General features: G+C 30.6%; 2 protein-coding genes across 2 annotated transcripts; one reads left to right on the top strand and one right to left on the bottom strand.

The window, feature by feature from the left end:
- Window positions 1–9,717: 9,717 nt before the first annotated feature.
- On the top strand, window positions 9,718–11,581 carry LOC109019189. The gene has a single exon (XM_035688579.1). It carries the CDS (start codon window positions 10,221–10,223, stop codon window positions 11,421–11,423), a length of 1,203 nt encoding a protein of 400 aa, XP_035544472.1. The 5' UTR covers window positions 9,718–10,220; the 3' UTR covers window positions 11,424–11,581.
- A 2,750-nt stretch (window positions 11,582–14,331) lies between these two features.
- LOC108985701 lies at window positions 14,332–16,114 on the bottom strand. The gene is made up of 4 exons (XM_035688592.1): window positions 15,975–16,114; window positions 15,569–15,824; window positions 15,322–15,435; window positions 14,332–14,518 (listed from the first exon to the last, which is right to left on the bottom strand). The coding sequence occupies exons 2-4, from the start codon at window positions 15,763–15,765 to the stop codon at window positions 14,494–14,496; spliced, it is 336 nt and encodes a 111-aa protein (XP_035544485.1). The 5' UTR covers window positions 15,766–15,824; window positions 15,975–16,114; the 3' UTR covers window positions 14,332–14,493.

Here is a 16,114-nt window from a genome sequence, read left to right on the forward strand (position 1 = left end):
TCAACTTGTTGACTCGTGCTCCTCAGGTTCGGTGGACACACCTCTTTTGGGAGTAAATTATTTTTGAGTTTTGATAATTGTATTAATCTGCTTATTAATATTATTATTTTTATATTTTAAATTTAAATTAATATTATTTATAATAAAAATTATTTTCTAATCAATCATATTAAATAAGTATACATATTAGTGTATAGAATCATTTACAATTAAATTTTTTCATTATTTTTTGTTTAGCCTCATTTGTACAGTTAAAATATTTCATCTCATCTCATTTTATTTTATCTAATTATTATAATTTTTTTAAATTATTATATAAAATATAATAAATAATTCAAGACTTTCAAATTTTAAAATAATAATAATATTTTATTCAACTTTCATCTAAAATAATTTTATCTTATCTCAATATCCAAACCACACTCAAAGAGAAAAACATAGAGTTTGTAAAATGAGCTTTGCTACTCATCGTTTCCACATACTGCATTTTTTTTTTTTAAAAAAAAAATTAGTTTTGGTTTTATTTGTCCTAAAAAAAATATATTTATCATCTATTTTCTCATCTTGTAAATCTATCATTTAATGGCACATCATGAGATGATGAGAGAATAACGAAAATTGTGATGATAAGTAACATTACTCTTTTTCCTAAACTAATTAAGTTATTTTACTCATCATCCATACACTACATATTTAGTAAAAAAAAAATCAAAAATTATATATGGTGTGTGGTGTGTGATGTGAGGATAATGAATATAGTTTTTCTTGTAAAATATATTCCGATAAATGATTTAGTACCTCGTAAAAGTAAATTAATTAAGTAATGTAATGTAGTAGGTTAAATTGTAAAATTATTTTTATTATAAAATAAATTTAATGTATTATATAAAACTATATTAACTTATAGATTCATTAGGCACCGTTTAGGTTCAGAGTTGATCTCAACTCATTTTAACTCATCTTATCTAACCATCACAATTTTTCTAAATTTACATATAAAATATAATAAATAATTTAAATTTTTAAAAATTTAAAATTATATTAATATTAAAAAATTATATTTTAATAATATTTTATTTAATTTTTAATTTTCATTTAAAACAATCACATATTCTCTCACTATACAAACAGACCTTAGATTTAAGTAGTCACTTTAAACCTATATTTTAATTAGTCAAAAGCGAATATGAAAACGCTGGTTTGCTTTTAAGATTCAAGTTTCAACCCATTCGGCTTTAAAGTTCAAAAGGCTTTAAAGCAATGGCTCCTGACGGAACTCGAGTTCGGCTACTTTCGCTTTCAATAGGTGACTCATCGATTTAATTATTTCCATATCTTAAAATTCAAACAAACTTAGCACCCACTGCCATTTGAAATAACATTGTCAATAACTCGGTGTATTGTTAAAAAAATAAAAAAATTATAAATCAAATCACACTAATTCCTTCAGCAATTCAAAATTCAAGTTAATCAGGTGGGCTTAAAAGCTTTTTGTGAATACCGTATTAAATTATTAACTATCTTCTTCACAAATCTTAACAAATGGAAAACAGCCGGTGATTTAGGCTTCGTTTGGATTCCAAACTCATCTCAACTCATCATTACAATTTTTTTCAAATCTCAATACAAAATATAATAAACAATTCAACTTTTTCAAATCCTAAAATAATAATAATATTAAAAAATAATATTCTAACAATATTTTATCATCTTAACTCAACTCATTTCAACATCCAAACACAACCTTAGTCTTTTAATTTAGAAAAAAGATATTTGTCATCGTGAATTGTGAAATCGCTGCATAATCATTTTGAAAAAATTGAATAAAATATAAGACTTATATGAAAAAATAATAATTTTTTAATAGTATACTCTACTAATTTTCAAAACGATTACGAGATGTTGACGTATTTTACGGTTATATGTAGAATTATTCTTTAATTTATACTCTAACTTGACTACTAATAATATGTTATTTAATGTCTAAGGATCGTGAATTGTATATAAGATTAATTATTTAGTCAAAAAATCAGCGGGACAATATAGGATTCTTCCAACATGTACAACAAGGATTAGAAGATACATCAGCAAGATTTGTCGTGTTAATTATGTAAGTTGAAAACCCAAAAATAAAAGCCTGTCGGGGATTAATTAATATGGACATAATATTTACTTCCACTTCAACGTATTTTACACCCAATCAATTGTACCCATTAAAAAAATTAAAATAAGCTCCGTTTGGGTTGAAAAATTATTTCAACTCATCTTATCTCATATAATTATTATAATTTATTTTAAATTTTTACATAAAATATAATAAATAATTTAAAATTTTTAAATATCGATTCAATTTTTTTAAATCTTAAAATAATATTTTATTCAATTTTCATCTAAAATTATATCATTTCATCTTATTATCTAAACGGAATCTTGAAAAAGTACGAGTAATTCAACGAGTATGGGTAAAACAAATCAAGAAACAAAATATTTCAATTGGAAAAAAATAATTTATTTATAATTTTAAAAAATAGGTCGACCATGTCATTGTAAATGAAGTTGGCATTACGAGTCTACGACCCTTAATATTATAGGACTTAATATTATAAAAGATATTTATATATACTTTTTAATACTCGATAACACGCGAGGTGGGAGAGATAACGCCACACGCCTGATCTACAATTGAAGTACTGATATCCTTTTTATCCCTTTTAAATTTGATGAGTCAAGTAGGTAGATTGAGTTGATAATGGTTGTGGTAGGAGGAACATTTCTTAATAAAGGCCGATTAGGTACAACCTACAACAAATACACGAGGAAGAAAAGTCTTCCAGGACCATGCCATCACAACAAAATTTGACTACTATAATACTTAACAGACGTGATTTCACATAAAATTTATGGGTTTTGCTCGAAAGTTGTCCATATTGACGTCAGATTATTATTTTTTGATAATTAATAAGAGATTTATTATCATAAATAGGAATAGTTCAAGTACACAAAAAGTATATATAAAAAAAAATATATCTACATATAACGGCTAAAAAGAAAGAAAAAATTAGAAAAATTCCAACAATTCATTACCGTTCATTACAATGGCCTTAACCCATAAACGTAGAATTTTAAAGAAAAATACACTAAATTCTTCCATCGAAGTCTAACTATCGTCAAATTCATATAAAAAAATTAAAAGAAAAAAAGTTAGAAAGTTGGGAGAGGGAAGGGAGTACAATTCACTGGTCTTATGGGTGTCCCATTGGTCATAAACAATAATTTTATGTGTGATCATTTGGTGACTGAAGCATGCTATATCACTAATACATAACACAAGTCAAGAGAAAATGCTCCTACAGAGAATCTCTGCTTGGAAGAACTTGTTTTCTTGGTACAAAAATTATACAGAACACAAGATGGAAATCAATTTTATTATTATTATGGGTGTGATGTCTCATAAACAGTAAAAAAACTATAAAGAAAAGAGCTTTGCTACATAACCTCCATCACACTCCACACTTTTTTAAATTTTTTAAATTTTTAATATTTTTTTAAAATTTTTTTTTGAGTTTATTCTTTTTAAATTATTTCAAATTTTTTATTCATTATTCATATAATAAATATTTAATAAAAGAAAAAAATAATAAAAATTAAAAATAATATAGAGTGTGGAAATTGTGTGAATAGTAAAAAGTTGGGTAGATTTTTTGTAAAGAAAAAAGAGGCATACTATAAAAACTAGGAGAGAGGAAAGGGTATCAAAGTTTACCAAAACAGCCATGGAATTTGGGACATCCGTTAACGTCAGTGCAGTCTTCTATAGTACTAGATTGTGTCTGGTCTTTCCTAACCTCAGCATCTAAAGGAATATAATCAAATCAAAACACAACAAATCAACTGACGTCCCTTTATCAAACCCAAAAAAAATGATTTTTACACATCTTAAATAAATAAGCCTAGCATAAATCTTTGTAAAAAAAATTAAATTTTTTTATTAATGAGATCCATTTAAAAAAAATTATATAAAAATTATCTATTTAAAACTTATAATTAGCATTACTAAAAAAACAAACCTGAAACTTGGGCAGAAAATTGCAAGTTGCAACAGCCAGCGTTAGTGGGGGATCTGTTCCCTCCCACGTCTAAAATCAATGTCTATGTTGTATGATAAAGTAGATAGACAAATTTAAGGTAGGATATCCCGCAAAGTCGGCAATAATGGCGTGTGATAACAGCATGAAATTTATGACATCATTATGACACATATGACAAAACATTCATGTCGCTGCCACTTTCTCCGTTTCTCATCGGCTTTTCTCCTTCCATGAGAAATTAATTGCAGAACGACTCCAAAACACGATCATTACCCTTGGTCCGTCACAAATTCATTATTACAAACCTGCCTAACAACTATGGATTTCTTCACACTGCCCACCTAAAATCATAACTATATTTTAAATTGAAGATAAAGTAACCTAGCTACTGCGTTTGGAACAAGGAATTTGAGTGAAAAAGAAAGCAAGTAAAAATAAAATTAAGATAAATATCTTAACTACAAAATATTTTATAAAATTAAATTTATAATCTGATATAATTTAATATGATACGTTAGATTGTCAAGTTATTTTTATTATAAAACATATCTAACATATTATATTAAATAATATCAATTTGTGAATTTACTTTTGTGATATTTTTTATATTTATAAACACTTCTCTAAAATTAATTAAGAATTTACAATATTCTCTCTCTTTTTTAAGAGTTTGTAAATAAGTTTAGAAATAATGTTTAGGGTAAAATAATTACACTATCACTTTTCTATATATATGAGAGAGAAAAAAGTCTATGTCTTTTTTACTTGTAATGGGTTAATAGTTAGACTAGAACCACTCTCAACGAATACTTTATCAAGAAATTTGACACAAATTAATTTTGTACCAATTGCAAATCCTGGTTTCTTTACTCCTCGTTGCTATTATAAATATGATCACCATAAAAGAGGCCAAGCCCCATAAAAGAGGCTAAGTCTGAATTAGATTATAAATTCATCTCATCTAATTATTATAATTTTTTTAAATTTTTACATAAAATATAATAAACAATTTAATTTTTTTAAATTTTTAAATAATAATAATATTATAATAATATTTTATTCAACTAATCTCTAAATCTAAACTAGACCTGAAACTAATTTTTTAGAATTATATACAAGGCCAATTGAACAAGGACAACATCGCACCTATGTGTAGATATTAAACCAAGAATAATTATACATATACAACCCTTTTTATAATTCTTTATACAACTATATTTTAAAATTTTAAAATAATAATATTTATGTAAAATGATGTTATTTTTATAAGTTACTTGATAAAAATGCCCATCGTTTAAAATTTAGTTATATAATAGGTTGTAAAAAAAAAAAACGGTTTCGTTTGGATCATCAACTCATCTCAACTCATCATTATAACTTTTTCATATTACAACACAAAATATAATAAACAATTCAACTTTTTAAAATCTTAAAATAATAATAATATTAAAAAATAATATTATAATAATATTTTATCTTCTCAACTCAACTCATTTCAACGTTCAAACTCAACCTAACTAAACGACATGTTCAAGTTGATCTGTACTGATATCTTCATTCCAAATTTTCAATAATTAAGTTCAAAGACTTCAACTAAACTCGAATCCAACACGCTTAATTAGGTGTTGACAATTTTCACCTTCTCTCCTTTTTGGTCCTACAAAATGACAACCTAACCTGAGTCTCGCCAAGCCAAGACGAATCAGACGATATTGGAACTGCGTTATAAATAAAGATTAAAATTTGAGAAAAAAATCTAAGATGGTATGCAGATTATTAATATTAGAGAAATGTAATTTATCATCTTCTATATCACATACTAATACATAATTTATCATTTTTATTATTCTATTTAAATATATGTGTGTATTTAAATAAAAATAAAAATAAATTATATATTGGTATGTAACGTAAAAAATGATACAAAAATTTATTGATATTGGGGTCTGTTGGAGTCCACGAAGTAAATCATGTCAGTATTAATTCTTCAAAATTATATGAAGGCAAGTCATATATACAAGACAAAAGCTTTCTGTTTCAAAAAAACAAAAAATCAAAAGCTTTCTGCGTCTCCCAATTCAGTCCCAATCCAACCCAAGTCGCCGCCAGAAAGGTAACTTAATTAATGACGTGAGCCGTGATGAAGTTTCTTACTCTGGTCCACAGCTTCTAGATGATAAAAAGATACACAGCATGAACAAGACTCTGACAAATCCAAATTGAGGGTGGGAGTAAAATGCCAAATGGGATTAAGGTGAAGTTTAGATAATAAATTGAGATGAATTAAAATTAAAATTAAAAATTAAATAAAATATTATTTTTTAATATTATTAATATTTAAAAAAATTAAATTATTTATTATATTTTGTATAAGAATTTGAAAAAATTGTAATGATTAAATGATATGATAAGATATGAGTTGAAATCAACTCTAAATCCAAACAGCTTGGCTCGGCTTATGTATACTCGATTCGAACTTAGTTTATTTAATAAATGAGATGTTCATAAACACTAATATAGGTTCGAATATTAAACGAGTAAAACTCGTATAAACTCGGTTCAACTCGATTTAGACACATGAACAAAACTCGTATAAGCTTGACTTGACTCGTTTGAGCTCGTAATATGTTTTATATATGTATGTGTTATATATATATATTACATGTTAGTTATATATTATTAATTTATTTTTAGTTCATTTTTCATTTAATATATAATATATATATATGTTATGTTCCCAAAATTTGTATAGGATAATTTGTATAATAATTTAATAATAATTAGAGGTGGCAAATCGTATTTTCGGGTCGTGTTAAGTCATGAACATTCGACTATATAGGTAAATCTGAACCCAACTCGTTAAGCTAAACGTGTTAAACTTTCAAATCCTAACTCAATCCATTTAGATAACAGGTTGTGTCGTGTCACCCGTTTTGACCTGTTAAATAATTAATTAGAAATATGTTAACATGACACGACTCATTTAAACCCGTTTGTTACATGTAAATGGGTTCAACTAAAACACATAACTCATTTTACCTGATTAATATAATTTCACATAAAAGTTAAAATTTATTTTTATTAATAACCACAATATCTTAAAAAATATATAATAAAACCAATATTACAAACCATACAATAACATATATGAGTATAGATCTAAAATTACAATCTCAACAGTAAAAATAATAAAAATATAGGCATACTGAGAAATACCAATATTACAACTTAACAATAATAAAATGTTAAATTTGAAATAAATTATAAACGGGTCAAAACGGGTTGAGTTTACAGGTCGTATCACATATTTTCACCCAATATATCATACAACTACAACTATTGATTTATTATATTATCTATATGTATTAAATAGTTTAGTTTATTATATTTATCTTGTGTATTATTCTTTTAATTTATAACTATACATTATTTTTATAAAAAAGTTATACCATAAGAATTTTGAATCAAAATTATTTGGTTGAATAGTTAAATGGTTTGAGTTGTTTTTTGTAAAATGTAAAATATTTTTATTAATCAAAAGATAAGATTCAGGAATTTTAAAATAAAAAATCGAATTTGAGCTACTCGAGCTCAAAGTCGTTTATTTATTTTTAGTCGAGCTTGAGTCGAATTCGAAATACATTAATGGTTAACAAATCAAGTTCGAATAAGGATATTCGAGTTTTATTCGATTTCGAACAAGCAAACATGTTAATCGAGTTCGAATACTCTTGTTCGAATTCGACTCGACTCGGTTCGCTTGTAGCCCTATAGTAATGATATATAGTGAAATGATATATAGCTAGTGATCATTGGGAGGTAAAGATTAGAACGCATGTACTTTCTCATATTTGATTTGTCATTCATAATCAGTTTCTCTCTTATGTTATATTTAAAGTGAATTTTTATTTAAGTGATTAATATAAAAGGTCACTAAAAATATAGAGCATCAATCAGTATTATTGAAGATGACAAACTTAGATATTAGTGAAAAATAGAAGAAAATTGTTAATTGGGTAGCAGCTTACAATTTTTCAATAATGTATTAAAAATTATATATTCATCTTATTTTTCAAGATTTATACCTCTCTTTTTCATTTTGGTAAAGAGAAGAGTCTCCGTTTTATTACCATAAAGGAAGAACCGAAGAACATACCTATTAAGCTACAAGCCAATTGGTGATTGATTTTACCGTTAATTTGAATATTTGATAACATGCTATTTTGACTATCATGGAACCCGTCCAAGGGAGAATGAATGGAACTCATGAGTGACGATCAATCCATCAACAATTTTGAATATATTCTTTGGAAAGTCAAATAAAACCCTCGTGGAGGATGTTTTCCCATTGAATATTCAACAGCAATACTTAAAGATTTAGTAATATGAAGCCTACATTTTTTCAACAATTTAAAGATTTTAGAAAATTAATAAAACAATATGATATATGAATTGCCACATTATAGTTGAATGTTATACGTGTTAAATCCCACTTGTTGATGATGTTGACTCTCATGTAAAGAAAATATTGGTTAATTATGAAAAAAATATTCTTTTTATATGTAAGGACTCGTTTATTTTCGCAGATGAGATGAGATGAATTTAGATTAGAATTAAAAATTAAATAAAATATTATTAAAATATATATTTTTAATATTATTTTTGTTTTGAAATTTAAAAAAATTGAATTGTTTATTTTATTTTATGTAAAAATTTATAATAATTAGATAAAATTAAATGAATTAAAAAGATTTACAAAAACAAACTAGACATAAAGCTCTTCCGTTGCGAGGAAAGTCCCTAATTCTAAAAATCAAATCAAAGTCAATATTAGGCCTCATTTATTTTTAGGCCCAATAAGCAAGCTGGCACGCCACGATCCCCCGAAAAACTAATGCCTTAAGAGAGTATAGGTTGTAATCAAAAGTGCAACCCATGTCACTGCATACATACAATTAGGGCAGTGCCCTTTCCCATCTTGGGCCCACTACTGGCCTACGCTTGGTCCAAATGGACCTAATCCCCGTGGCAGCTAGGTCCCAGTAGAGTATTCCCTTTTTGCGTTCTTCTGTTTCCGCACAACATGAACATTTTCCCTCGTGACCATAAAATAACTTTATCCAACATTAAAGGTTCATTTGTTTTTTTGAGATGAAATAAAATAAGTTGAAATAAAAGTTAAAAATTAAATAAAATATTATTAAAATATATAAAATATTTTTATTTTTATTTTTATTTTGTGATTTAAAAAAATTTATATTGAGATTTAAAAAAATTAAATTATTTATTATATTTTGTATGAATATTTAAAAAAATTATAATAATATAAACTATGAAAACAAACGAGTGCTAAACCTCGCGAGTCGTGAACCCTATAACCACTAAGCAGGCAGGCAGGCAGGTAGGCAGGCAACTTTTGGACTCTAATTGTGATATTTTTGCTAATTATTGTGCAGTTTTGAAACAGACCACGACGAAAACTTTTTTGCCACTTTTCGGCTGAAATTCATGTGTCTATGGTCTTTTTATAGAACGCTCAGTGGAATTACTATCGAGTATTCCTCATAATTCCTCCTAAGTCAAATCCATCATCAACAAAGTCAACTCGACCAACTCCAAAATCAAAGCTAACAAAATCTGTAAATGATTCTTCCCTCACCGAAGGAATGTTCCCACAATGCCAATATCTTTCAAATGGATAACCTTCTTTTTCTAAGCTAATCATGGAAAGCAGAGGCTTTACCTTAGAATAAAGGGACCAATTCTGATCGGGGAATAGGTGCGGGAGTGATGTTTTCGAAATAGCGGTTGAACGACGGTGAGCGAGATGGCTGAATGTGATGGAGAGGAAACACGAGAGCGAAAACGCAGAAAAGAGACCGTGGCAGAGACCGAGAAAAGTGGGAGAGCGATAAACCAATAGCAAGAGATGTCTCGGGCATGCCATGTCCATTCGAATTTTTTTCGACCGTTGGCGTCCGACACAGACAAGGTAACGGTTTTCGATTCAAAATATCCCCCCCCTCCCCAAAAAACAAAAACTTCCATACCGTTGGCCACATCTTTTCTTTTTCTGCAGACCCCAACCCCAAAATAAAACAAGGAAAAAGCCAGAGCCAACCCCACTGATCAATGGGCTGCGTTTCGTCAAAACACTTCAGACAGGATCTCAAGCGAGAAGTCCATTTCAACAATAGCGGCGAGTGCGTGAACCATTTGGTCTCTCTCACTTCAAGCACCTACGGTCTTCTCAACTTGGACAATGAGAAACCCATCGAAGAGCACTGTGTTGCAGAGAGGAGGATGTTACAGAGATCTCCTCTGCCCGAGGAGCCAGAAGTCATTAATGCTTGGGAACTCATGCAGGATCTTGAAGAAGGAATGCCCATTTCTAATACTCAAGCCAAGAAAAGTCCGAAACCAATAGCTTTTCTCCGTGGTTTCGTGGGTTTCGATGCTAAGAGTCCACTGAAGTTCTCGAATCAGATTGGTTCTCCGAAGAAGGCGAAGAGATTTGCTGGGAAAGAGAATAAGGGACGGGTTAATTTGTTTGGACGTTCTGACTATAGCCCGAAAGGGATTCTGAAAACTAAGAATCATACCGAAGATTCTTGTAACGCAGCGTTGAATTTAAGTTATTCGGTGAAAGGGTCTCTAATCGGGGAGCAGAAAAGAGACAGTCCTGGCAGCGATTCGGGGCTTTCCTCGCGACGGAAGAGCTTTAGTCCCCTATTTGATCCAGAGCTTCTTGCTTCTTATGAGAAAGAATTGTCTGAAGAGGAAGAACAGATCAAGAGGATGGTGTCACCGACAGCGAAGTTCCGTAAAACGAGAAACTCCAGAGGGTTGGAGTCTATTCTTCATTTGTTTGAGATGAAGTGCCCGCCGGGTGGAGAAAATGCGGTTGTTATCTACACCACCACGTTACGAGGAATCAGGAAGACTTTTGAGGACTGCAACAATGTCCGGACGATCATTGAATCGCATTGTATTCAGGTGATGGAGCGCGATGTCTCCATGGATTCAGGATTCAAGGAAGAACTGAGGGGACTAATGGAGACAAAGCAGGTGAAAGTTCCACTCCTGTTCGTGAAGGGAAGGTTGATTGGGGGAGTAGACGAGGTGGTGAAGTTGGAAGAAGAGGGGAAACTAAGCAGTCTGTTGGATGGGATTCCAAGGGCTTTAGGAGGGTGCAAAGGGTGTGCCGGAGTAAGGTTTGTGATGTGCATGGGCTGCAGTGGGAGTTGCAAGGTTTTGGATGGGGAGCAAATGAAGAAGGTGAGGTGTGGTGAGTGCAATGAGAATGGGCTGATTCATTGCCCTATTTGCTGTTAGCCTTTGGTTTAATCTCTCTCTCTCTCTTTGTTTTTTTTTTTTGGTTTATATGGGAATTGGGGTTCTAAAGTGGGTTTTAGACCCTCCTGAATGCTGTATGTTTTGATTTGCTTGCTCTATTATGGGAAGTGTTTTTTTTCCTCACCATATATCTCTAATTTGCCAACGACCTTGATCAACTTTTAATTTTGACTTCCAAGCGTAGAAGTTGTCAAAGTAATACAAGGGTAAATCTCAAGATCGAATTCACAGGGACAATGAGAATTTAGCAAACATTTCATTTTCATAAGACCACATATTACCGTTTGGAGTGACATGCAAGTTTAAATTGATAAGAAAAGAGTAAACTAAATTTCTAAACTTAACCACTAACAATATTGACACCTAATTGTGGCTATTTACTAAGGGAGTGTAGAATGAATTATGAATGAAATTGTTAGGACGTTCAAGCATAAGTAAAGCTAAAAATAAAAGAGAATCTATTTTTCTAAAATTGCTAAGATTAAAGAGATTTAAAGAAATCGTGTGGAAGTTGACTTAAACTTGTAAGAAACAATTAAACAAACACTTGGGATGCAATTTTCGCCCACTAATTTGGTGATGGATTTACTTCTCTTTTCATTTTCTCTCAACCATTCTCTCATTCCTAGAAATCATAGTCGGATAATATAGCAATGAACCACAATTTTATTTTAATAAAACTACTTGACAAATTATATAACAATCATAGAAAGTGAAAGAAAAACATTAAAGTCATGTTACTTGTTCAAATATCAATTGTGCCTTTACGTCTACAATTGATCTAAACTAAGAACAAAGAACTCTAATATTTTCTAGATGCACATTGAGATATAATCCATCAAGTTAATCATCAAAAGCACTAAATATTGAAGTAAATCCAATCTCAAATAGTCATGGGTTACTCATTGAATCACAAGCTAAAAATCTAACCTATCATCTCTAGATTAACAGAATGTTCAAGAAAATTAAAATCTAACATCATCATCACTGTTTCAAATGAAATTTACTGAATAAAAATATACTGTATCCCACAAATGTGCTAAAATCCGAAACTCAAAAGCATACAAACTTGCGGAAAATAAAATGAACTGGAAAAATAAATTGAAGAGGAAGAACCGAACGAAAATGAAACCGAAAGAAAAAAAAAATCCCCAAGAAAAACTGCAGACCCCTTTCGGCCAAAAATCCTTCCTTTTTATACTCTCTTCCTCTTTGCGTTCTATGCCACCAGATCATGCGTTTCGTCTCTCTGCAGTGCGCACGCCTCAGCCCCTGCATTTCACGTCCGCATCTCCTACGTTTTGAGCCGGTGCTGTGAGTGGTTCTGCGTGAGTGCCCGCGTTTCGAGCGTGCCCCTGCGTGCGTGCGTCCGCATTTCGTGTCTCGCCTAACTCCCGTTCCACTTCGTCCGCATTTCATGTATGCAGCCCAGCGTTCCACTCTCCATCTCTTGCGTTTTGAGCCAGCCCAGCGTGAGTGCGTGAAGTCTTCGTGCGAGCTGCTTGCAGTGAGGCAGTTGCTGCTCGTCCTGCAGTGAGGCCCTGCATTACAACTCTTTTTGAGTGTAAAATATCATAACTTTACATAGAGTCAAGTAATAAAAATCAATGCATAATTAAGTGCTTAATTCATTTTTTGTTAAATAATTCATTCACTTAAGCAGTTTTATCATGTAATTTTTATCACTTTATCAGACCTATTAACACATTTCTCGATCTCAAATTCTCATCAATATGATTATAGAAGGCTTAATGATATTTTGAATTTATCTATCATTTGCAGATATCCAACGTCAGATTTCAAACTGTATATTCAAAATGTGTTTTTATGACCATAGAAACAATGATTCTTTCTTTTTTGAAAATGTGACATACTTGGAGTAGATGAGATTTGGGATAAAGAAAAACATTACTGTAAAAGCAATGCCAAAACAAACTCAAAATCTTCTGAAACACAGGCATCATTGTAAGTTGAAGATTACAACCATTTCTCCACCCAAATGGTAGGGGCTGGCTCTAAGCAAACAATTATTCAAAATTCTTTGTCCCGCAGGAAAAGAAAAAGAAGATTAAATATTAAAAAAAAGGAAAAAAACCCCTCCTATACTGAAATATTAATCGAAATTGGACTCCTAACAGCATGACCATGATCGTCGCTCCAAGTGATGCTTCCGAAGGTATCCATTGGACCCGTAAGGCTCAAATTCCCACCTTCTGAGACTCTGAGAAATCAAGAGAATCGGGCACGACTCTAACATTGATCCCTGGAGGAGATTCTATGGAAACCCTGTAAATTTTAGGATAGTTTGGCTCCCTACAAAGGTGAGACTGTGAGAGTGCGATAAACAGACATCGCCCCGTTCATGGCACCAATCCCAATGGAAGAGTAGTTGAGAATGAAACCAGGAATTGGGGGATTCTTGCATGAACTCTGCAGTTGAAACACATTTACATTCTGGGAACACAGAAAATCAACCACGTCATCCATGCCGTAATCATACACCAATCCTGGATCAACAGCCGAGTCAGGATTAAAATGTCCAGATCCAAAGTCGAAAGGTGTTGCATCACTTCCCATAGATTGAATCCGACCTCCCGTATTATCTTTAAGAAAGCTGTTCCAAAATTATAAGATTGGGTAAGAGACATGGAACGAGGAGAATATTGTATAAAAGAATATTTCTTGTACGAAACCTGTTGTCATCAATGCAGATTTTATTGCGGCAAGACTCCAATTTCTGTTAAAAAAAAATTATTTATGTACAATATTTTTATAATATATTTTATATTAAATGAGTAATAATTTTATAAAATTCTTTATAAATATAATATTATTTTATAAAAATAATTTTATCTTATAATATTATTATGAGATGTGTCGTAAAAATATGTTATATGCGTATGAATACTCATCTGTTAATGGCTTTGATGGTTGCTGCAACAGCGGAGGCATGACTCATGAGGACTAGCCATAGATGTACCCGAATCCATTCCATAGATTGCCGAAAAACGAAATTCATCACTTGATGGAGGCAAAGCTGCCAAAATATTTACTCCTGGAGCTGTAATGTCAGGCTGCAAATCAAATAAATATATATTTGTTAAATAATGTATATTAATGATAATAATAATAATAATAAAGCGTATATAGATATCATATTACGGACACAAACGAGATAACACAAATACTGGTTCACAATGAGGAGCAATTCCGGATTCTTTCATATTATCTATTAAAATATATCATTAAAATTAAAATTTTATATTTTATATATTGATTTTTACAATATAGTATACATCAACTTATCTATTTTTTCTTTACATTATTTAAATATTATACTTTTTAATATATTTTATTCATTTCAAATAAAGTAGAAGGAAAAAGCTGCTTTGCCCACCAATTCTTACCACTCTATTTGATCGCTCGGAATTTTTTTATTTATTTAATAATTAAAAAAGTAATTTTAAATGTATTGATATATTTTTTATTTTTTAAATATATTAAAAAAATGTGAATAGAAAAATGAAAAAAAAAATTCCAAAAACAACTAACGGTAACAATGAGCGGTGCTACTCAGGTGGCAGAGTAGCACTGTTCAAAGTAAAAAATAAAAAATAGATAAAAAAAATGAATAAAGAGTAAAAAGTAGAGAGAAAAATAAATTAAATATTTATATAAGTGTGAACAATATTCCATAAATGTAGAGATGGTAACGTAGCAAACTGAATATTAATTATAAAATACATAATCTATTAGATCGACTATATTAAGCTATTTCGTTCAAATTTTACAAAAGCATCGATTTTACATAACCTATAAGAAATGACAATTTGATTTTCTCTGTCATGTAAAAAAGAAAAAGAAAAGAAAAGCCTACCTTAAGGATGTCGGGCGAAATTGGGCTTGGTCCCCTCGAAGAAAAGCTAGCCATCTGGGGACAAGTATCTTTTGAATCTCATCGCTATTTGGCAAAATGCTAGCAACTGGAGACCTGTAATAAGAACCACAACTCTTCATGTTCAGTTACTTGCGCGTTCTTTCGATCAGTACCAAATAATAATCAGCAGAAACAAAATAAAGAAAGATGATAAAAGACATAATTATGTGGGCTTGTTATAGCGTACGTTGTGCTACGCATGTAGGAGTCGAGTGTGGTGAGTTCTTGTCGAGCAGTTATTACGGAGGTAGGCACGTCAAACTTGTAAATCAAACCATCTGTTTCATCCACAGCCAAGAGGACCATACCCACACCTCCCAGATCTCTTACTACTCTTGATTTACTCGTTGTATCATCCTTCCCATTCATTGAATCATTGCACATACCACAATCTTTCCTTTAACGAGAGAAGAGAAGGATCGAGCGTATCTCTGTAACAATACCTACAAAAACAAAGAAAAATATATAAGAGCTATTAATTAATTAATGTTCCTTTAGATCAAGCTAGAGATCTTTGAATCAAGATATGCGTACAAGTTATACCCATGACCCGACTATAACAATACTGATAATCTCATCTATATTATACGTACCCTGCTTGGTCATTAGAAACACCAGGCAGCCCTGCAAAATATGCTGATACCAGTTCATATTCGCCATCGAGGTTGTACAAGTTATACTCATGACCCTCTAAAAAGTTCATCCAGCCCGTTAATATATATAATGCTCATGA

This window comes from Juglans regia, chromosome 3 (genome assembly GCF_001411555.2).
Source record: "Juglans regia cultivar Chandler chromosome 3, Walnut 2.0, whole genome shotgun sequence".
Classification (NCBI taxonomy): domain Eukaryota; kingdom Viridiplantae; phylum Streptophyta; class Magnoliopsida; order Fagales; family Juglandaceae; genus Juglans; species Juglans regia.